The 24,600-nt window shown below is 44.7% G+C and overlaps 1 protein-coding gene across 1 annotated transcript; it reads right to left on the reverse strand.

Annotated features, from left to right (window-relative positions):
* Positions 1–154: 154 nt before the first annotated feature.
* sptlc2b (serine palmitoyltransferase, long chain base subunit 2b) lies at positions 155–17,424 on the reverse strand. The gene is made up of 12 exons (XM_084439941.1): positions 17,251–17,424; positions 13,311–13,505; positions 12,184–12,338; positions 11,474–11,622; positions 10,528–10,652; positions 8,646–8,739; positions 8,153–8,258; positions 7,323–7,542; positions 6,758–6,884; positions 3,959–4,094; positions 3,614–3,743; positions 155–2,526 (listed from the first exon to the last, which is right to left on the reverse strand). The coding sequence occupies exons 1-12, from the start codon at positions 17,392–17,394 to the stop codon at positions 2,410–2,412; spliced, it is 1,698 nt and encodes a 565-aa protein (XP_084296067.1). The 5' UTR covers positions 17,395–17,424; the 3' UTR covers positions 155–2,409.
* Positions 17,425–24,600: the final 7,176 nt, after the last annotated feature.

Raw genomic sequence — 24,600 nt, forward strand, 5'->3', positions numbered from 1 at the left:
AACATTCTAAATGTATTCATCATTCACTCTCGTTAATATGGGTATATCCACAGCACAACATTGAGTGTGTGTGTGTGTGTGTGTGCATGTGTGCGTACAAACTGACACATCCCATAGTTTGATACAAATAAAGACTGATTTATTCTTTGCCGTGTTTCAACAGTATGGCCATCATTGCTTCGCAAAAACCTCTAAGTGGTTTAATCTTCAACCCAAATACATTGAACTTGCCAAGGGTAAAAGCAACTGATAAAATGTCTCCAACAGTTACAGGTAAATTCACATATCTGTTTGCAACAGGTTGAACAATGTCACTTTACATCAGAATAAGGACTCTTTCAAGATTTAGTCATTTAATCAAACTTCCATCTGTTCTGAACAGTTCTGTTTCAACCCATACAGACTTCCTGAGATTAATGGTCATGTTGCCATCTGCAATCACATTGTTCTCTGAACCTGTTCCTGAACAGATAAGACAGCGACCACTTCGGAATGAGTGTCAATCTCATTGGACAAGGCGTGCATGTCTGATGAGTAGACGATGCCGACTTTGTGACTGAGCTGAAATGCTGAAGCCATAAAAAATAAGAATCCGCAGCTCAGTTGTAGTTGAAATATGATCATTTACAGGAATGGTCACATCTCCAACTTCATACCAGTTATTGGCCTGGCTAAGAAGTGATAAAATCTGTAACAAATATATACAGTAAATATATATGTATTTTCAATTCATATTACTAAAGTGAAAGAAAAGATATGCACACCACAAACTGTTCTTGCACATCACAAACCGTTCTTGACAATGACTTGTCAGTCATATATGAAATGATCTGGGATTGGAAAATCAAACATAGCCAAACACACAAGACAAATAAAATAAAAAAACTTTTAAAAAAAACAGCTCAATCTGGAATGCCATTGGATAAGATCATAGTGATACAGAGTGTCCAATCAGACACTTCTGTTAGGAGCACCAATCAGGTCAACGCCTGCCATCGTTTACGTGACTACATCATCTGTGCATTTACTATGCCTGTCAGTAGTACGAGCACTGAAGACCCGGAGTCTGCTCTCCACACATCATGGTACACTGGATAAACATGTAAAGCTGCCTTTGGGATAATGAACTTCATCCACAAAATTCAGACAAAATCATTGAAAAGAACAAAGACATAAGCAATCAATAAAGCCAACTGAACATCAGAGCAGCCTCGTCATACGTTCAGTCAGGTCACATAGGTTATAGCGTGTCATCGTGTTAGCTGCAGGACATCAACACATCTTACTGACAAGGATATACAGTGAGACACAGATCACATGTTGCTCTTTAGCTTGTAGAAATATTAAGGACGCTGGGCTCAAGTTCAGAGTGCAGTTGTAAACACAAATAAGGCCGGAAAAGAATATTCATAGAAAACGTAAATAAGCTGTAAAAAATAAATTCGGAGCATGTTTGCTCTTTGAGGTTCCTTCTCTCTCTGTTCTGGATCTGCCTTCCCTGACCTGATATGAAACATGCAGAGACATGACAGCTGAACATGTACAGTATATACTTTGGTTAGGGAAACAACCCCATACACAGACTATACAGTATTCAAGTAACACAGTGATTAGAGAACAGAAGCTTTAAGTTAAATTCAAAGAAGCTACAATTGATGATGTAGCAGACCTGGGATAAAGCCATAATTCTGCAGGACTGGGGGGTGGTACACATAGGCAGTGCTCTACCGAATTCATCACCATAAATATTATATACACATCCTTTCTTTGCTCTTGTATACAGTAAAACATCTCGTATATTTAGACAGTTTGAGCAGATAAGTGGTATATTTATATGCTCTGATGACAACCAGGTCCATGTAGGCCTGGTTTCTTTCACCAAGAATCTCTACTTTGGTGTTATTGCACAATAAGACCCAGTGATGCAGTGTGAACACACTAATAAGACTTAACGTTACGTCCGATACAAATGACATACATTATAAGTTAAGGTAAAGTAGGCTTCACTCTTCACTAACTCAGTCACATACACACATACACACACACTTCAGAATGACACAGACGTAAGACATGGACAACTTTCAGCCCTACTCCCCTGTAGGTGGATTAATTTGATATGTCCCAGAAGGCATCACAACGCCAAGGCGTCAGGGGTTCTTCCCAGGGGTAGACCTGTTGCTGGGGCTCATCAGAGGCAAGGCGGGGAAGACCAATTGTGGCTTTGGTTTAGGAGAATGCTTACAACACTGGGGGGGTCAGGGGTCTGACTGGGGTCCGGTGCAGGGTGGGTTGGGGTCTGGGGGTGGCTGTGTTAGTGCCGTGTTGAAATGTGTGTGTGGGTCGGGGAGGAGTTAGAGGGAGTTGTAGTTGTGTGGGTGTAAAGAGGGGGGGGTCGGGGTTAGGGTCGGTTCATTCATGGGACAGGCTCTCCTCAGATGACCACCCCAGGGAAGGCAGCTGCTGCTGCTTCTGTCTGGAGTATTTGATCTGCAGAAGGTCTCCCACCTCACTGATGACCTCCAGAGCCTGAAGGAGACACGAGGAGAAGACCGGTTACTTGTGCGAAACATGAAATCAAAACTGTGAGAATAGTCAGGCGCACTCGACAAACTATTTTAAATACTTTAGATCTTTTCTATTACTTTTGTGTCTGTCTCTGTACTCAACTCAAACATCACAAGGTGAAGTTATCAAAAGTGTGAGCGAGAAAACAAGACATGTTGTGATGAATCCTGTTTCACTCTGTGAGTAAAAGGTGCACAGAGAGCTCACAGCCACACCACGGCTGAGAGAAACTCCATAATCCTCCACGGCAGACTTTATCTGTGTTGCACCACTGTAGGGGCACCTGGAAACAATTTACCTTCGCTATGCTCTCTCCCTCTCTCTTATCCTGATTCAAGAACTTGAGCGAGAGAGAGGGGTCTTCCCAAAGATGGAAAAAGTGGTTTCTTGCGTTCAACAAATCGGAGCTGATGTGCTTTAAATGGTCTATAGAGACATGGTGTTGACATGCTCCTCAGAGAGACGAATGAAGTGTCTCGGGAGAGAGACAGCACACCCCAAATAAAAGCTTCCCTACCACAGATCCAGTTTTGCTCCTCTCTCCCCAGTTAGCTCTAATAAAGGTCATATTGAGATGCCTTTATCCGCGCGCGCACACACACACACACACACACGTGCTTTGTCATCACGGTCGCTATCCTTTCTCGGAAGATCCAGATCTTTCAACAGCTTGCACTACACAAACGCGCACACACCACACACGCACAGACCTGCTACTCATCATTGCGGTCTAGAGCCAGGCCTCACTAACTCACTGTAGGGAAACACTCTCCCTTCTTTGAAGGGAAGTCACTAGTCATAAGCAGATGCCTTTTGATAGAGGATCTAGGGCACTGTACCGTATTTCAAAATGTAACCATATCTCCGTCCTTGATCGTTCCAGCTATGAGACTTTGGGTTGGATACTGTATATGTATCGGTAGTTTGAAATATATGACCCCTATCTCTGCACCATTGAGAGCCAGGCCGGCAGACAGACGGGGTTATGAGAGGGTAGGCGCATGGCCTGTTTTGACCATGACGTGTCGGTGTCCCACTGGTGTCTCACCGCGTCAAGCATTTCTCTGGTGTGGGCGGCTGACACGCAGAAACGTGCCCTGGACTCGATGATGGGTGTGGCCGGGAATCCCACCACCACTGTGCCGATGTTCCTCTTCAGCATCTCCCTCCCGAATGCTCTGCAACGCCACAACAAGGACAGATGGACAGACAGACAGACAGATGGATGTCAGAAATACCCTCACCCACGACCAACGTTTCACCCTCTTCATAATAAACAAACAAGAGTTGCCATCTAGTTCTAAAGATCACGTGTCCCTTGTAGAAGAGGCCATGTCAAGTCAAAGGGAGTTCCTGAATATAAAGGTTAGATAAATGCAGAGTTGAGACCCACCCTATTTTGGCTGGCATGTAGAGCATCATGGGTACCACGGGGGAGTCGTTGTTGCCATAGATGATGAAGCCCCTCTCGTGGAGGTTCCTGCGGAAGTACGTGGTGTTCTCAGACAGCTGCCTCAGGCGCTCCCCGCCTGGAGAACCAGAAAGAGGAGAGCGATCCGTTACCTGACTGGTCGCACACCCCTTTTCAATTATCCAGCGAGTACACAGAGAAATGACAAGGGTTAGGGACTACGGAAAAGGGCAAGTGAATGAAATGGAACCAAGCCTCCATCTCCTGATTCCATGCCCACTGCAGCCTAGCGTATGGAGCTTATCCACTACACAGAGCAGAGGTGTAAACTCACATTTTGAAACTCAGATTATGTACCCCACCCCCAGTTTTGAATAATCTAGAGACAAAGGTGAAGCAACTGTACTGGAAAAGTGCACGTTTGGTAAAACACACTTCTCAAACCAATCCCACACCCCTGATTATAATTGATCAGGGACTAGGGAACTGGATAGGGACTAGGGAAGGAGGCAAGTAAACGGAACGCAAGCTAAATGGAACTGATCCTCCGTCTTCTGATTGCATTCTTGCAGAGTCTCCTGTGTGGAGCTACCGTGGGTAGCCACCCTTTTTTATTTAGCATGGCCTTCAGACAGTCTACCACCTCCACATAAACCATCCCAGCTCCTAGTGCCAAACACAACCTACGTCTGTCTGGCTGTGTTGAAAAGCACAGTAGAAAAACTCCAGCTTCAAAAGGCCAAACCCAGACACAACGTAAAAAAAAAAGAAATTCACACAGCACTCTTTATCTCAGGTCCAAGAATGAAAAGCTGTTCTGAGCGCTGCAGAGTGATTAGTTGGGGAGGGGGGGGGGGAGTGAGGGAGATTCAGGCGGATTGCTTTTCTCTTGTTCTTTCACATTCCTTTCATATTAAGGGGCTCCCATCGACAACCCCCCCTGCCCCCCCGTCAAATCCGCATATTTGATGTAAGCTTTAAACAAGGGACAGACATCTGGACGTACATGCCATACATGGTACGTGGTCATTCTGGCAACCTGTAGGCCAAGCTAAAACGTTCGCCACTACCCTGTCACGTCCACTCACTCTCCCGTGCTGGTAGTGGAACTTCAAAGGCTTGACGTTCAAACGCATGCATGGGGCTGCAACCCATCAGACTTTTGGTGTTACTCTCTTTTGAGGCAGATCTAGATCAGCCCGCTCAACCCTCCTCCACGGAGATGCCGCTGAGAACCTACCGCGTTGCTGACATGTGGTCTAGCCAGGCGGGAGTCAGGGGAGGAGAAGGTAAACGTCGGCCATGACGACTGATGTTGGGTCAGATATGTGCTGATCGCCTATGATGGGAGGTTTAGGGATTGTTTGTAGGCAGGGGGAACCGCCCCGTTAGAGCAACACAACTTTAAGGTCGACCTGGACCCTCACTGGGCTCACTCTGTGTGTGTGCGCGTGTGTGTGTTGGGCTCTCAAGCATCAGATCCACCCCAGGCTCTGGCCCCCAGCGTCAGGACCGCTTTGTACCCAGCTGGTGGGAACACGAACACGAACGAACGAACGAACGAACACACACACACACACACACACACACACACACACACACACACACACACACACACACACACACACACACACACACACACACACACACACACACACACACACACACACACACACACACACACACACACACACATCTGAAAGCCATAAAGTTCTGTGTGGGGAAGTCCACACTACCACTTCAAGAGCTTCAAACGCTCTGGGTCCTCTCAGGGAGGTAGTGGCTCTGTGAAGAGGTTAGATAACAATATTCCGCCCATAGAGGAGACAAATATCCATACACTGCTCACAGTACAGTGTTAGCTTCCCAGAAATGTTATTTATATTGTCCCACAGCCTGTAATATCCAGCTTGGAGCATTGGGGCAGCTCAGAAAAGAAAACAAAAGCTACAGACAATCCCATAAAAACAGGAAATGGCTGTTATTGAACAGGAAATTGAGTCTTTCAATGTCCTCCACAGTCCAGTTAGGGAATGTGTGGATGTTTGGATGGGGGGGGGCAGTAGAATTATATTTTATATCTGACATGTGCCACAATGTGCCTATGGTTGGCTGGCTTGTCACTCCTGTGTTTGTCTCTGTAGGCCTGCCAGGTTTTCAGAATTAGCCAAGGTAAATACTCCAACCTCTAGAGTCTGAACACAGACCTTATCACATGTCAAGGTGAGTCTGAAGGGTGTACGATGTCCTGACAACAATCTCTCCAAGCTGTTAACAGTTTAGGGTTCAGGGTCAGGGGCTTTCCAGCAGGACAAACCAGCTGGGTTTAGAGACTGGCAGGTCAGTGCTGCCACCTAGTGGGTGAGTGTGTGGTACCAGATGCTGACTGGCACAGTTGTTCCAAAACCTTGGATGTATTTTGCGTGTGACCAACCCTAAGTGCATATTAAAACTGATCCTTCTGGCTAAGGCCAAGGCCAGTGTCTTTATAAGGCACTTTCAGACCCAGAAAGCCCCCCATACTTTTCCCACAGAGGAAAATCCTCCATTGCTAGAACTCCCCATGTAGATCGCGTTCAGTAAACACAGAGGTGTTTTGCTTGTGATCGAACTCAGACTTATAAACCTCATCTGTATATGGAAAAAATATCTGTCTTAGTTACAACAATATTGAACTAGGAAGTCACAAAGTACTGTCCCCCAGCAAGAGTACTACCTCGCAGTACGGCGGTGAGAAAGTGCTTATAGAAACATGAATTAAGAGTGTGATAAGTCACTGACCCAGCATGGTGCCGTCCTCCCCCATGATGACCTTCATGGAGGTGATGATCTGCTGGACCACTGGGGGAGACATAGAGGTGGCGTAGACGGCGCTGTGGGAGTGGCTCCGCAGGTAGTCGATCAGCTCCTGGGAGGAGGGGGAGGGTGGGAGGATAGGAGGTAGAGAAGGTGGAGAGAGAGAGAGAGAGAGAGAGAGAGAGAGAGAAAGAGAACCATTTTTAGTCAGAAGCTGTTATCTTTATGACCTACATAGTACCATAAAGTTATTTCCTCCCAACACTGGGAGCTGATAGGAGGGGCTAAGGGGGTGTTGTTCAGTCCCAGGTGATGACTAAGGCCCAGGCTATTTCCTGGCCAGGGACAAACACAAGGCCGTTCGTGATGACTAGCCCACCACGCCTACATCAGCCGATCAGAATCGATGGAGTCACTGAGCTGCCAATGAACAACACAAACACACACGCACACAAATATAAGGTCACTAGAAGCTGAAGCAGTGGATATCAGAGGGGGTCTGACACAGCGAACTAGGGGGCTGATTTTGGAGAAGGGTCTGGTGGCTCACCCTCCTCCCCCCGATGTAGCCCCCGGCGGCGCCAAAGCTCTTGGTGAAGGTTCCCATCATGATGTCCACGTCGTTGGGGTCCAGTCCAAAGTAGTCGACCACCCCCCCGCCACGTGGCCCCAGGGCCCCGATGCTGTGGGCCTCGTCCAGATACAGGTAGGCCTTGTAGCGCTTCTTCAGGGCGATGACCTCGGGCAGACGTACGATGGAGCCCTCCATGCTGCGACAGAAAGAGAGAGACGTGGTGAGATGGCCCCCACACACACACACACACACACACACACACACACACACACACACACACACACACACACACTTCAGAGAGACCATGTACTCAACCAATCAGTGCAAAGACTGAGTGGATGTCTATCAACGTAGCGAGCAGCTGTCGGAGCCGTGCATTTGGGTTTATATTTAGCAGCTGAAGTGTTTCTCTCCAGATCCCACAGGATGTTCCAGCCCATTAACGGCACATTAGTGAGCCACACCGAGAGGCAGGGACCGCCTCCGGGGAACCATATTGATCACATGGATTGGTTGACTTCTTATTGGAAGTGCATCATCACACAGTATCCAAAGACAGCCCGCTGTGTGGAATCTATGGCATGACTCGCTGGGTGCACAGCTGGGCACAGTGACAGTGAGAGACAGAGAGACAGAGAGAGAGAGAGACAGAGACAGAGAGAGTCATGATGCTGATGATGCACAGTGTGACCTGACTGAGGGAAGATCAGCAGGGAGTCTTACCTCAGTGAGATCACATGACCAGCTGTAACGGATGCTATTTGAACGGGCTGCGTCAGCGTGTGAGTGCGCGTGCGTGTGCGTACCTATAGATGCCCTCCACCAGAATGAGGATCTTCTTCCAGGGGCGGTGTGTCCGGGGCTGGCCATGGACGATGGCATCCCTTAACAGCTTCTCCAGGCTCTGCATGTCTGGAGGGGACAGAAAGATGAGCGAACACTTTTAGGTTAAACTGTTAGGTCCACTAGTCGGTTGGTTGAGAGAGAGAGAGAGAGAGAGAGAGAGAGAGAGAGAGAGAGAGAGAGAGAGAGAGAGAGAGGGAGAAAGGGAGTGGGAGAGGGAGAGGGAGAGGGAGAGGGAGAGGGAGAGGGAGAGGGAGAGGGAGAGAGAGGGAGAGGGAGAGAGAGGGAGAGAGAGGGAGAGGAGAGAGAGAGAGAGAGAGAGAGAGAGAGAAGCAGACACTCCGCATAGCTGCTACACTGACAAGACTACTCGGGACGTGTGCTGCGTTAACGTGTGTGTTGAAGATACTGTCAAGTAGAGAAGTGCTACAGAGCGCGTGTGCTGCCGCTACTCACTGTTGTGTTTGAAGACGCGGATGGTAGAACCCGACAACCTGGCCCCCAGCACCAAGGAGGCGTGGTTAAGCTCGTCACTCAGGATCAGACACCCCTACAAACAACAACAAACAGGATGTGTTATTCCTATAGGGAATTTTCGTTATGTTACTCTATAAAAGTGGTTCTGATGGTGTGATGCAGCATACTGGTGCCGTGGGACTTTGTGACAACCATGCATTATTATTGCAATATACAACTAGACAAAAAGTTAAGAATGAATTATCCGATCCACGTCATTGGTATCAGGCCGATACTGGCCCAGAATGCTGGATTAGAGATCTGACGGGAAAAAAAAAAGAAGATCCGATCGGATGCGTGCAGCGTGATGTTATAACAACAGTAGTAGGCTAGCATGAGCATGACAGTTAATAGGCTACCTGTAGAATATTCATGTCAGCAGTGAGAAGTATTTCAACCTTTCTATGAATTCATGCAAATTGAAAGAAAGAGATTAGATTTGGACAAACTCAAGTGCACAGCCCTTACGCAGCCCTCAACATAACGCAGCATTCATGTTGAGGCTTCTTTTCTTAAAGCAACACTACGCATTTGTTGAAAATGTATGATATGCATCATGTTGAAACTGAGAGAACAAAAGTGCAATGTGATGTTACTGAAAAAAGAGCAAGAAAGCCTACTTTTAAATTGATCTCAATGATGATTTAAAGGCTTCAAAAGGAAAGGAATGTAAATTTTACACAGGCAAGCAAATAAAAAAAACCTCTAAAAACTAATCAGCACTTTCTTCCAATGAAAATGTTTAACAAAATTTAAAAAGGTTCAAAAACCTGTCAAAATGCCTCTGAACTTGATAATGCTGCAAACCACTGAATCACAGTTCACTGAACTTCCTCCACCCGAGGAGGAGCATATAAAACACCCTCTCTGTTGCACGGATATGAACACATGTGTGCCTGTGAGATTTTGGCTTTTTATTTGGTGTGCCTTGGGCACTAAAAGTTTGAAAAATATTGGGTATTTTTTAAAAGGTATTTTTCCATGCAGCATACAAGAGCTGCCTAGAGCAGTCAATAATGACTTTAAAGGGGAGGATGCAAGATCCAAGATCCTTTGTTGGTTACACCCATCATCAAATAAGTATAATAATTCTTGGCTTCCTCAGCCTTGCAGCAACAGGATAAAATTCAAGAAATAAAAAACACTGCAATATAATACAGTAAAAAAAAAAGAAGGTGTGTAAGAGTCAAGGCCATTGTGAGTGAGTGAGAACATCTGGTGAATGAGTGATTGAGAACATTATGTAATCACAGTGACACGCAGATAAGAGGAGGAGTGGCTGAGAAGGGAAGAAGTCATGATCTCTAGCCTGTAACATGTGACTGGCCTCTCATCTCTTTCTCTCTTTATCTCTCTCTCTCACACACCCTCTCTCTCTCTGACATGTGTCAGGAAATGGAGTCTGTACATGAGTCTGTCTGTGATTTCGACTTCCTGTCAAAACAGCACGTAGACGGCCGGGAGGAGGAAGTGGAGGATTGAGGAGGTAGCGTGACTCAACAGGGGTTAGAGAGCTCCCTTGGCGACCCCCTGAACACAGAATGTTTGGGAAAGGCAAGCGGGAAGTGAGATAGATTCTGGGACAGGCTGAACTTTTCAAATGCACAGTCCCAACTGTACACGAAAACACCACAATGTTTTCCTCAAAGAGGAAGTGGGGTGAGGTCCATTTCCCAGGGAGAACACCAGGTATGGCTACAGACTGGATGCAAGGGGCTGTTTGGTGTCCTGTACTGTCCAGAATGTTATAGAGAGAGCGAACGAGAGAGAGAGAGAGAGAGAGAGAGAGAGAGTGAGTAAGAACAAGAGAGGGGTATCCTACCTTTCCAGCGAGAGCAGGAATGTTCATGGAATTAGTAGCGAAGCCCATCCCGAACGCCATCGATGACTCAACCCCCAGGAACCTGGCAACCAACTGCTCCAGCTCCTCGTGGATATCCAAGTTACCTGCAGGACCAAACAACAACAACAACAACAGCATGTTAGTACAATACTATATTATATTAAAACAATACATGACTAGACTTGACCTGTATGTCAGCGAAGCATGTAACCATTATGACTATGCTGTACTATGATTTTATGTTTTATGTCGCACTCAAATACTACTTTGTAGTAAATTTACATACTGTTGTAAACCCAAGTTTACTTTGTATTTAAGTTGAGTAATACACTGAGTCCCGAATTTATTTCACCAGTTTCTCTTATTTCAATATATTGCTCTCTGCACTTTGATTGTCTGATTGTTACTGTATATCTAGTTAACTCTATGTTCTAGGAGCTTGCTGCTAAATGTTCATAGTGTTTTATTATGTGGTATGTATCCTATAATGGGTTACTGGGATATAGCTAACATACAGCTGTCGTTGCCTACCATTCAGGTAAAATATTTGTATCCATTCTCTCACTCATCTATTTTTGATAGTTTGACATGTCTTATAATGTTATATGTCATGCATATGTGCTCTGTAACGTGTTCCTATGATATAGCTAATACAGTTAAACACTTTCCAGGAGCTTGCTTGATCGCCTCGTTGAGAGAGGTCAGGGAAGAATTTTTACAGTTCTCCTACATTGGCTCAAATGGGTGAATGTTTTTTTTTTTTCTTTCCTCTGGAAAATTAGGGGTAGGATCCTTATAGGTATAATATTCTCCCTCCCTTTCTTTCTGTGAAGTGCATTGCACTGCCTTTGTGTATGAAATGTGCTATATAAAAAGTTAGAAAGATTGATTTGAATGGCTTTAGCCAGCAGAAGGACAGGCTTACCCATCTCACGGCGGGTACCAGCCACGCCCACCCCGTACTTGTTCGTGGCATCGGTGGCGGCGTCGGCGCAGGTTCCCGTGTTCTCGGCGAAGCCCAGGTAGTTATAGGAACCCATGTTGATGACGTCCTTCACCACCCTACCCGTGTGCCTGGGGGACAGAGACACTGGGATGTAGAGAGGACGCACCAGAGACATTGCAGCACTTCTTCAGACATTCCTGAAGAGAATACTGAGTTATTCTGACATGGACCAAAACAGAAAAACTCGGTGGAACATGACAGAGAAATGTCTTGCTCCATTACTACTCTTCATTTCCATGCCACTCAAGTGAGGTATCTTGCGGACAAATGTGCTTTCACAGGTTGGGGTTTTTGACATGTGGGTATGAGTGGGCTCTCCAGCTCATTACCGGTTGGCTGTGAACAGTGAATAATACAATCGCATTTAGACAACAGCCACTGCCTGGGCCATTACAACACAGCAGCATGTGATAGATGCTGGCCGATTCTAGTAAATCAGGCCATGTTTCTGCCTCGTCATGACTAGCAGGTCAATGACCTCAGAGGCAAGGGAATCATCCATGATGAGGTATGAAAACTAACCTGGTGTAGTTGTCTTAGATAGACAGAGAGAGAGAGACACAAACAGACAGACAGACAGACAGACAGACACACACACACACACACACACACAGGGGTGGGCCACTCACTGGCAGGTCCAGTTGTAGTCGTGGGAGACTCTGTCTACCAGGTCCATCTTGGCCCCGGGTACGCTGCAGATGGGCCGGTTCCAGTTGTCCCTGATCCTCATGTACAGATTCCTGGTGTAGAAGTTCTCAAAGTCCTGGTACAGGGGGACAAAGTCCTGGAGCAGAAAGACGCCACTGTCAGTTTAGACAGATTAGCCAATAAGAAGGCGGCAACACCCAGGCATCATTTCAAAAGTGACATGATAGTTTTGCATTGAAGTTGGAAAAAAACAAACATGTTTGAGCCATGAGCAGTGTTTGTGGACTTTGCCTTATACTATATAAAGCATATTTATATGGTATGTTTCTGATACACCCTTCGCACACAGGGCCATTGTAAATCCCAGCCCTGAAAATGTGCGCTACAGTGACAGCAGCGGGACGGTCCTGTAGCTAGCTGGACGTTTCATTCCATTTCAAACCATTATTTATACTCGTAAAGCACTGAGGTTTCCCTCATTAACAGTGTTGACGGGCTCACACAAGTACATAAATAACAACAGAACAAATACAATATACAATTATTATTATTATTAAAAACAGTTAGAGGTCGAAGTACAAATGTATTTGAGATATGGATTTAAACTCTGCGATTGAAGGAAGTACCTCAAGCTGCTTGAGCAGCAGCTCAAGAGTCTGTTGTAAAGTATTCCAGGTATAAGGAGCATCATGGAAAAAACCAGCTCAACAAGTTCAGAATGCACTCGAGGAACCCTAAAAACAAGCCGATCGTTTGATCGGGTCTGGTAGGTACCAAGGCTCCAGTCCAACAGAGACGAGATGTATGGTGGAAGTTTATCAATAATGGCTTTGGAAATAAACAAATACCAGTGATATTTATGCCTTAAAGAGAGAGGAGACCAGCCTACCTTATCATAAAGAACACAGTGGTGGGTGTCATAACTATCACCCGTAATGGTAGACAGAGTCTAGGGGTTTCAGGGTAGTCAAAGAAGCATGTCTATAGATTGTGTCACCATAGTCTAATACTGATAAGACGACAGCTTGAACAATTCTCTTCCTGCTGAACATAGGAAAGCTAGAAAGGTTTATGTACAGGACATGGATGCCACGGAGCCGCCCCCTACCTTCTGCTCCTCCCTCTCTCTGGCCACGTGGCACTTCTCCAGCTTCCAGTCGCGCAGGAAGTCACGCAGGTAGCCGAAGACGGTGAGGATGCCGTAGCCCATATAGGTGAGGACTGCCACGAGCAGCGGCGTCTCCTCGAACGACTCGGCGAAGGGCTTGTTGTACAGGCTGGCGTTGCGCACCGCATGGTGGTTCTGAGGGAGAGGGGCAAAACATATTTAGATCCTTGGATATAAATCGCCTATTTTAGACGTCGTATGCCAAGGGTTATTTCTGTAGATTCTCCTAGAAAGGTGATGGGATGGTATGGAAAGCCAATTGGGGCCTTAAAGGATAAGGACACTGAATTTCATGTTTCCTGGCTTCCCTGGCATGTATCTGACGAGTACAGGTTAAAATATTTCTGTTTTGTGCAGTACAGAGTTCTGTGTCAATAACGTTGGCGCGCGTACCCTGGCTCGTTGCTAGCTATGGGCACAATCGAAAAACTCTAAAAAGTATGATATACGTGGATTTCAAATTCAGGAATTACATGGTTTATGCTTACCAAGCTCTGAAGTCGTCCTGTAAACACCATAGGTCCTTTCGCCTCTGCATTTCGAAACAACAGTAACTTGTAAACAGTACTAATTTCACCGAACATACATCAGCCATCCCTTCACGCTGTAAACCTCCGCGAAATTCGGATTCGGATGTCGGTGCGCGCACCAACGTTATTCACACAGAACTCTGTACTGCACAAAACAGAAATATTTTAACCTGTACTAATCAGATACATGCTAGGGAAGCCATGAATAGGGCTAAACATGAAATTCAGTGTCCTTATCCTTTAATATGAAGGTATAGATAAAGGGTAGGGGTGTGACCCCTTGTTGCTCGAGGCTGCAGGCCTGCTGCTTTCTGCTGCTCTTTGACACTTTGACACCGATAAAGTCAATGATTTCCTGGAGAGTTCACATAACGGCGTCACAGCTCACTTATCAAAAGAGGCAGCAGACCCTGGGGTTAGCCTACCTCTGAGGGTCCGAACACACTTAGCAGACACAACATTCTAGATTAGAGATACTGGACAGTAATGGTAATGTTTAATGGATTATCGTTTGGCTAATCTATTTACTCATTAAAGCACTGACATCTGAATGGGAGAGGATGCAGGTAGGGCTGATTGTGTCACACACGCAAACACAGGCAACCACACACACAAGTACGCAAACCTGCACAAACACATGCCGCCCTGAACAGAATAAACGCTTGAATCCGGGGATTGCGGATCTGCCAAGGGATTGGCCAACAACCAGGGGGATCAATAATGGATGCATCTCTAAGTAAGCTACATGAAAAACCTAACTGGGCCCTGTGTCTATGTGGACATGCAAATGGCTGTTTAGTGATCATAAAAGCACCAGATCACCTCATGGGGCCCTACCATCCACATGTCTGTTCTACAGAAGCTCCTCTCTCTGTGGCCTGATTGTCCTCCAACCAAACGAGCCAAAGCCAGTCGAGCTTGTCACTCATTAAGGCCCACGGCTGCCTAGCAACCACATGTGACCCAGTCATGCTCCTCTCTGACATACCTTGGTGGAGTGGGGAGCCAGAGAGAAGTGCGTTTGGTGTGTGTGCGCGTGCGTACAGTGTGTGAGTGTAGGGGGCTGCCTTTAATGTGTGTTTCTCTGTCATGAGTGTGTGTGTTTGTCGAAAACCCGCTCAGAGCAAGTCAGACAGGTTTCCAGGTCGGGCTGTGCAGGGATCATGTGAGAAAAGCCAACTCTTACAAACATCACGTTCAAAGTCTACTAGCTTATTCTAATTCAGCACTTCGCCGATGTCATAAGGTTTACCCCAGGCTAGAAGCAGTTTGTTCATATTTGTCTTTTATAGATTCATGTTTTTTATAGCTTAATGAAAACAATGGTCCTAGTCAGACAGGAAACAAGAACACACACATACACTCTGTTTTCGAGTTCAGGTGGAAATGTTTCATCCCTCCAAATAGTGTGTGTCTTTCCTATCCCGGTATCCATGGAGAGTAGCTTGGAGTAATGTTTGGCAGAGAGCCAGATTTTAAAAAAATGGAGGCAAAACAGAACTGAACTGCCCCTATTCAATGCTGGCAGAATGGCATTATGGTTACTGAGCAAACAAATAGATATGAACTTTAATGATCCCCGTAGGAGGAAATTTGGCTATCAATAAAATACACCTGCATTATCACTATGCACGTTGGGCACTGTAGCATCATCTGTAGTATCACTGGAATAAATAAAAAAAAAAAAAAAAGGTCACGGCTGGGAATGGTTAACAGTGACTGGTTATTCCTTTTAGTTGATCCTGTGTTTCCCAAACAATATCCTACTGTAGTACACACACCCACACACACTCCTATATAATTCAAAATCTCTCACATACAGTACATAGGCTACGCTTTCACACTAAAACAGACACACACAGGAACAAACACAAACAGTGTCTGATTCCAAGCAAGAACATTTCTAACAACCCTACTGATCCCGCAGCCCTTGTGTTGAGCTTAATGGTGGAGGTTGCGCGCATCTCATATATAATATATAAGCTATCCCCATTCTTATCTCAGACAACCTACCAGGAACCCTGCTACCTATCTGATCTGATGGCCTAGCTGTCCTCTAACTTCAAATCCGCATGAGGTGCTTGAGGAAGGGGGCTCAAGAGGTAAACTTGCATCTCAGTAGCAGCAACGTGTGTGTGCGCAAGTGCACATGTGTGTGTGTGGAAGGGGGGAGGGTGGAAAGTCTGACCCCAAGCTCTCTCCCAAAACATGAAAGCCTGTTGTTGTCAAGGCAGCTCTCGATAGTACTGAGTGACATTCCATCCCAGGGGCCACTCCCTAAAGTGATTGACATTTCTCCCCCAAAGAGAGAGGGAGTAGCTGAGGGGACAGGGAGAGGCTGGAGGGAGGGAGAGACATGAGGCAGGGAGAATTTGAAGGCAGCAGGGAGAGGCAGCTCTCTGGAAAGCCTTCCTGAGATACAAAAGTGCTCCTCTCCGGTTACCTCCACAACGGCACTGGTATTCTCCATGGTAGTGTCAGTGTAAACAGAGGCAAGCCCCTCTACACCACACACACACCCACACAGCAACACAATAACGGGCAGTGTAGAGTTACTGCTAACTACCCTATCTCTGCCATCAGCCTGATCATGTGGCCACCTGCTAGCTGAGAGTGGTTGCAGTTTAGGGGGTCATAATGCTCAGAAAGTAAATGTTGGTCATCTGAAAGTTGACAACATTACAGAATGACTGAGTCAAGTATGTGACTCGCTCATCCTGGATTCTCCCAGTCGCTTGTATTCAAACAGCAGGCGGTAACTTGGCCACACCTGACTGATCACGCCACAGCAATGCGTTACAAAATAACCAAACCGTCGAACTTTTGTAACATTGTAGCTAGTGCTAAGAACATTCACAAAACTGCATGTAGCTAGGCAGTTAATTAACAGTTGTGATTAGCAGTTGTGATACATTTGTTGCGTCAAAGATCTTCCCTCTTAAGCACATATTGTATTTTAGATTGCTATTCTTGCACTTTGCCTTCATCACTAGATTGTGCTCTTAGTCACTTGTTTTAGAAAGGAGATGCACTTGTGAGTTCTGGGAAGTAGTAGTAGACTACATTGTCTTTTCATACGTTATACAATTATTGTTAGACGCTTTGGATAAAAGCGTCTGCTAAACGACTGTAATGTAGCCTAATGTAATGATACATTTGTTGCGAGTGTTACAACCAGCCAGGAGAAATGGCCTGTAACCCAGCAGAGCTCGGAGGAAACGGGTTACAATGCGTAGCAAAACGTCTGTCGTCAACTTTACAATAATTCTATAGAGAAGTTCAACGCTAGATAAAGTTTATGTTATTGTCGATGCCTTCTGGCCCTTCCCTATCTGACTGTTGGGCCTCACCTTCTCTCTCGGCTGACGATACTTCTGTTGCTGTTGGAAGAGACAGTGGTTCTTCATGAAACCGTTCCTCCCCGATTTTTTGCCGTTTGAAGTCCGATGGCAAACGTCCCCATTTAGCAGCTTAGTCGCTGAGCTTTCTGTCATATTTGTCTGATAATAGCGCCCGTGTATTAGGATTTGTAGCAGCCTATAACTTGTCTAATCGTGAAGTCATGTATGGTCTTTCAACAGGGCTGCCTGCGGGAGACGAGACGCCCACTGCAACATTACAGGAAATCTACGCCCCCGTTAACTTCCAGCGACCAATGGCGTGTTCTGACGTCAGCAAAAACGGAATAAATTACTTCGGGGGCCACCCCATGCCGTCCCATGGAAATAACCCATAATAACCTTTATGGGTGGGTGCAAATTGTATAGCGAAACCGTGATGACCCTGGACTTGTGCTTATTAGCTCCTCACCAGTAGGCTACAGGCCTCACAACAAGGAGAATCAGTGATACATTCATGTTTGATTTATTCCAGGGCAATCTTTACTCTTATTCAATTACCCATTCCTGGCTCATCTATGAACACCTTTTTAAGATAGATGCATCTTCATCTAAAGCGGTATGAAGAATTGTAAATTACATTAAAATATACGTTTCTATTTGGAATAAAATGACGTGTGAATCATCCAAGGTTTTGACATTGTGACATGGTCGTGACCTGAAACTGTAACCTGCAACATGATCCTATCTGCCCTGCTATCAGTGCTCCTATATCCCCAACCATATCGTTCCCTTCACCCAAGCCTCAGCGCAAGTGCTTTTTGTCATTTCTTAAGAGTTAACGCTGTGTACAAAGTGGTACAAGTTCTGAACAGGGAGCACGTGTCTGGTTTGCTCACCTGCCGGCTAAGACATTGGTTGGGGAACGCGGAGCGAACACGTTCTCGATCTAGTCAGAGGAATGACACTGAGAGAACGTAGAGGGAACACCTCTGGTCAGAGGAATGTCACCGAGAGAACGTAGAGGGAGCACTTCTGGTCAGAGGAATGCCACTGAGAGAACGAGGGAACACCTCTGAGGAATGGTGTTCAGAGGTACACCGAGACAGAACAACAATGGAGTCTTTTCCTGCAATCAGATCCCGGTCTCATTTCAATCCCTTCAGACTGTCTTGTGTGTGCGTGCGCCTGCGCCTGCATGCAAGCTACTTAATTAATAGTCTGTAAACATAAACAGTAACATAAAGGCCCTCTGTATACTGACTGATAGGTGAAAACAATCAATCATGAGTGCGTGTGTGTGTGAAGATGAAAAAGAAAGAAAGGACTCACGACTTAAAAGCGTTCCACGCAAACTGTCTGAATGCGTGGCATTCTGGATAAATGTAAACAAGCCGATATGGTAAAAGCTTGAGATTTGGCACATTGTCAGAGCTGGCAAGCTAAACATTGTATGCCTAATTTCGCTATGCTAAGAAATCGTACGTTACATTTTATTTATTGACTTATTCATAGACTTTTCGCCGTTTGCATGGTCACGTTCAGGTTTACCTTAATGTTAGCTAGCTAGCACTAGCTATCTCTTGTCAACATAGTTGGGCATCATTACACACATAGCAGATTGTAGTGCATAATTTTGATTACAACGTACACATTTACGTTGCCCTAAAGTTATCTTTGTCGCCATACCCATGGAGGCTGCCATCTTGCTTATGGCGCGTTCCAGGCAACCCGTAACTCGTGTTTTTCCGACCTCCTATATGAGAAAATGCGCTGGAATGGCAGTAAAACCCGTAACTTCCCACCCGTGAACTCGTACCAGATCGATGTACTCCCAGTTGCGCTCTCTGACGTCACACAGCCCTCTAAGCAAGATGGCAGCCCCCATGGGTATGGCGACAAAGATAACTTTAGGGCAACGTAAAGTAAATGTGTACGTTGTAATCAAAATAATACAAACGATTATGCACTACAACCTGCTATGTGTATGTAATGATGCCCAAATATGTTGACAAGAGATAGCTAGTGCCAGCTAGCTAACATTAAGGTAAACCTGAACGTGACCATGCAAACGGCGAAAAGTCGATGATGTCAATAAATAAAATGTAACGTACGATTTCTTAGCATAGCGAAATTAGGCATTCAATGTTTAGCTTGTCAGCTCTGACAATGTGCCAAATCTCAAGCTTTTACCATATCGGCTTGTTTACATTTATCCAGAATGCCACGCATTCAGACAGTTTGCCTGGAACGCTATGAAGTCGTGAGTCGTGAATTGAAGTCGTAACTTACGAGCTCAAAATCCCATCTGGAACGCGGCATTAGAGGGCTGTGTGATGTCAGAGAGACTGGGAGTACATCGATCTGTACGAGTTCACGGGTGGGAAGTTACGGGTTAGACTGCCATTCCAGTGCATTTTCACGTGTAGAAGGTCGGAAAAACACGAGTTACGGGTTGCCTGGAAATACTGATCGTTGAACAGATGAGAGATACCTCTTCCCCGAGCCTTCTAGAGCGTTGTTGCTCCACAGCAGAGAAACTTCAATATTTACGCTGTTGGTTCTCGACGGAATTGTGGTACGGAATTGGCCAACGATGTTCTTGTGGTGTAAAATCTGTGATTAAAACACTTCTGATAGCATCATTCAACCGCTTGATCATCTAGTAGGTTGTGGCGGTAATAAATGTTATTTTTGGCTCACGAAATTAAACAAAAAAAAGCAACGAGCGGTAACGTAAGCGTTAGAAGTTATTGCAGAAAAAGAACAACAATTAAAGAAGAACAAGATTAGATACCATGGAGGTAGGCAGACACTAGGAAAATTCGCCGTTCTTCCGACTGGATTTGGCAAAAGTTTGATCTAATGTTTTGTTACGCTGATTGGCTAAAGGAGTTCGTCTGTCAAGGCAGTTACTCGTTCTGTGTGGCTGGAAGTCGCTACCCCTCTGTGACAATGGATGATCAGGCCTGCGCCTGACAAGGTAAACAGGGCCAGATCTACTTTCACCTGATAGAGGAGATACGACCTCCAACTTCAGTAGGATCAAGCCCACGGAGAAGTGGGAAGAGAGTGTGAATTCTGTTGTAGTAGCCTATTGAACCAGTAGCCTACTGTTAAAAAATATATTAGATTATTAGGGTGATATTTCATCTGGAAAGATTAATTTTGTTTTCTCTGCCATTTATGTGAATGTATTTAAATCAGGAAGAACAATATATGGTTGTTACGCACACTCGAAGTCAGTCACCTTACGTGAGACACACTGCAACCCTCTCATGAGGCCTATGTGATGACTTATTACACACAATAACAAGTATAGAAACGCATACACTATACATTCAATATCCTGCGGAGCAAGAACTTAACTGTCCCCTGCCTGATGAAATCTGGGGGAAGATATTAGACTGACCTTTGTGTGTGCTTGCATGCATCTTGATAGTCATTGTCAGAGTGATGTCAAAGCAAAGGTTTTGTGCTGACTTGGTACCCGGGGTCTACCTGCTGCTCTGTCCCTGCCTCGCCCACCCAGACCCAGCTCAGAGTACGGAGGGCGTTGCGCCCTGCAGATCCATCATAGCTGGACAGAGAGCAGCTCAGGTTCACTGGTCTTTCAGTGCTCTTGATCACTAGTGGTAATGAGGACACGGTGAGAGAGAATAGATGATACTATCAATCATAAATCAATGTGAGTAATAACTATAAGCCCACTGAGTTGAAACAGAGATACTCACTAGAACTGACAGATAAACCAATGCACTGTCCTCATGTCTGACATCATGTACGACTGTAGTTCTAACCAGTGAGTATCTCTGTTTATACTCAGTTGGCTTATAGAAGGATGCACATGAGAGAGCAGTTAGACCCCAGACTCAGTTTCTCTACTCTCTTTCTCTACTCTCCTTTAACCTTTCCACAAGCGACCTCCTCAACACACTTAGATTCATCCTTGGTGTAGATCCCATTAGAGGAACAGTCTGGATTAACCACGTTGTTACACTGCAGACTGACATTTTCTCCTAAAGTTACTTCGTAGTACAGAGAGAGAAAGAGTCTCCACTGACACCTGGAGAGAATTTGATATAATTTGGTTATTTAATGGTTAATGCTATTAGAGTTTGTAAATTGGTAATAGAGATCATTAATTGCAACACAGTGGGGTTATAGAAGGATGCACATGGCTATTACTGACATTGATGTATAATTGATAGTATCATCCATCATTTGTATTGGTGGATTAGGGTCCTCTGGTGGGAATAACAGGGCTTGAAACTGACTTGTGACCTGAATTATATCACTGGCAGTATAACTCTGTTGCCAGTTAAAAACATACTAGTAGTGACTAAATGTTATAGAATTAAGAATGTGGTGTTACTGACTATATTATCTGAATAATATAGATGCTAGCCAGATAACTGACAAATATGAATAGCGGTATAAAGTAATGATGAACTGCTGGTCTGTCAGAAGAGATGAGTGAGAAGAGTGTGCCTGGGGCTTCCTCAATGAACCATAAATCTGCAATGGTGACTGTTCACTTCCTGCTTTGGTACATAATGTCCGTCTGTCACTTCAGTGTCCACATCAACTGGTATGTTATCTCACTCTATTTCCAGTTCCAGTTGTACATTCAGTATATGAGTGAACAGTATGGACCATGGTTGTGAGCATATGTTACCCAGGATTCTGCTCAACTATGGCATAGCCCAAAACCCCATCATGTTGAAGTAGTAGCATCACAATACAGGTCAGAAGACTTTGTAAAGAATAGGGAAGCTGGAGTCATTTCTTTATGTATAGTTTCAGCATTCTTGTTACCTTGAACGTGAAATCCCATAGTGTTTCAGGACAGTCATAATAAAAAGCAGCATTTTACATAGAATAGCAATGTTTGGTGATGTCATTCCTATATTATGGTCTCTATATACAGGGCCTATACATCCACACTGAACACATTCTAATGTCTTGCTTGTACATGCAGTATGACATACATACAAGCTGCACTTTTCTGCACTTTTCAGATTCAACAGGTGCTCCCTCTGTGATGATAAACACCACTCTCCCAGACACAAAGGGTAGGCTTGTTTAGTCATTTTCCTACTTATGATATTACAACATGTTCTTAACAATGAATATAGTAATGTGTTAATGTGTATTATCTGGAAATGCTGTGTTGTCAGATCGTAGTGGTCTACAGCGCCCTCAGGTGATTATTTAGGGAAACATGTTGATCAGAAGAGCCTTGCTCATCAGTTTCTGAATGAAAATGTGTCTCTTGATGTGCATGATTACAGAGGAGTTTGACATGGTAGTACTCAAGAAGACTTTAGAAAAGCAATACTGTATTCAACTACTCAACTATCTAAACAGTGGCAATGGCATGTGGATACATTGGAGATTAAGCATTTAAATAGTGAGTGGATTGTAATTTTCTCCACTTGTTTCATTGGTCAGGTTCCTCTTCCACTGAGGAGTTTCCCTTCAGGCACTTAGTGCTGTTTGTGCTTCTGACCATCATGGTTGTCATAGTAGCTGTGTTCCACCAGCCCTTCCACACACGGAGGATCCGCCCAAAAGCAGGTGAGTGTCAGACCCTGGCTTGGTTCCACTGACATCCCAGCCTTGTCCTCTAGCTCCTGTTCCGGCTGTGAGGATCTGAGGACTGGAGAGCTAATGTGGTTCAAGTCAAAAGTGTCTTCCTCCTGTGTGATTCTCAGTCACTCTAGCCACTAGGAGTGTGGGAGCCAGGGTAAGATGCTAGGTACTGACTCAGACTCACTTTAAAGTGGTCTCACCAATGATGATATCTTTTACATTTCATCCTCCCCACGCCCTGTCCCTGTTCTCACTTAAACATCACAGAAGCTCTTTGTGTTTCTGGCACATGGACCAGAGATTTAGGCACTAGTGGCCGTGAAAGAATGCTAGCAACATGTATTGTTTTTTAGTGATTTGATCAAGGGCTAAATTGTATGTGTAAACATCTTAGCTTTACATGGATTGACAAATAAAGTGCATGCTGATGCTAACACCACTTGGTACTGTACAGTATTATGCCTTCTTATTGAAGTAACCTGTGATAATTTCTATGTAGATTTTTCTGGTCCTTCAGGACACTTCTCTTCACTCTAAAATGCATAATAAATTAGTGTAACATTGTCTGTAAAATTTTGTGTGAGATACGTGTAATTGACCCACAGTTTGTGTTACCACTATTTCTGGAATAGAAAACGCATTGCCCTCATTGCAGGCTTGACAAACTCAGAGTTTTCACTAAAACCGCTTTCTGCAATACACCCCTGTTGTGTTTTCTGACTTGCTGTTGTTTTCTAACTTGCTGTTGTGTTTTCTGATTTAAATTGTGTTTTCTGACTTGATGTGTTTTCTAACTTGTTATTTTGTTTTCTGACGGTGCAAACCAATCCTGCGGTGGTCAGTCTTTTATTCTCCCTCTCTTTCTTTACAGGACAAGCTTTAGAACATCCATAAAACAGAATCAACACCCAATACAGTATAATCAGCACCAATAATCCAACACAAAAGGCATATTAACTGATCAGCTTTCTATTGCATAGGCTATGTCAAATACGGATGTCGTAAAAACCCTGATACTTCGATTCCGATTCAATACTTTTTTTTTTTTATGAATCTGATCTCTTTTTCACATTTGGTGGTATTGATGGTACCGGAGCTTGCCTTGAACACAAAAAGTTAAGATCAGCATGAATGCCCACCAACAAGCGATGTGGGCAGGGTCTAGGTCTGGAATGGAAGCGTCTGTGGGTAAATCTTCAGACTAGAATTTGTCTATCTGTTGATTGATTGATTGATTGATTGATTGAGTTTATTTATGGATTGAGTAAAAAAAAAAAACACAGTCCTTTGATATTTACATACAAGACAATAACGCAAAACATGTATTAACCCCCCAAAGATTAAGATAATTTAAGGAAAAAAACAAAACAGGATAAAGTAGGCTAGATTTAGGCTTTCTTATCTGGTCACCTTAGTCCAGAGATAAGCTCTAAACTGTCCTCTAAAAGCCCTTCTAGTTTATGCCTGTTTTATATTAAGTGGAAGGCTGTTCCACAGCAATGCTCCTGTAGGCTATAAAAAAAAGGAACCACGAGCCACACCACACATTCGTGGCACCCCACAGGAGCGCACACTCGCCCTAGTGTTGTGACTGTGCTGAGTGTGGACCATGACTATCGTTGAGCCTAGGTGTCACAATTAATAATGTTGTACATGTGGTGGGGTTTCAGCTGGTCTATCCTGAGCTGCACTGGCAGCAGACCCTCTTAAATTCGTTACCGATGTGAGTTCTTGGAGGAGCATTTAGTAAATAACAAATTATATTAT

Source organism: Borostomias antarcticus, assembly GCF_949987555.1.
Source record: "Borostomias antarcticus genome assembly, chromosome: 6".
NCBI lineage: Eukaryota > Metazoa > Chordata > Actinopteri > Stomiiformes > Stomiidae > Borostomias > Borostomias antarcticus.

What these genes read in the sequence shown, in the direction of transcription:
- sptlc2b (XM_084439941.1), bottom strand. Translation starts at nt 17,394, where the DNA reads ATGACAGAAAGCTCAGCGACTAAGCTGCTAAATGGGGACGTTTGCCAT. An exon ending in GAGAGAGGGAGGAGCAGAAG is followed by an intron (nt 12,339 to 13,310) that starts GTAGGGGGCGGC and finishes TTTCTGCTCCAG; the next exon opens with GACTTTGTCCCCCTGTACCA. An exon ending in CCGCGTCTTCAAACACAACA is followed by an intron (nt 8,259 to 8,645) that starts GTGAGTAGCGGC and finishes TGTCCCCTCCAG; the next exon opens with ACATGCAGAGCCTGGAGAAG.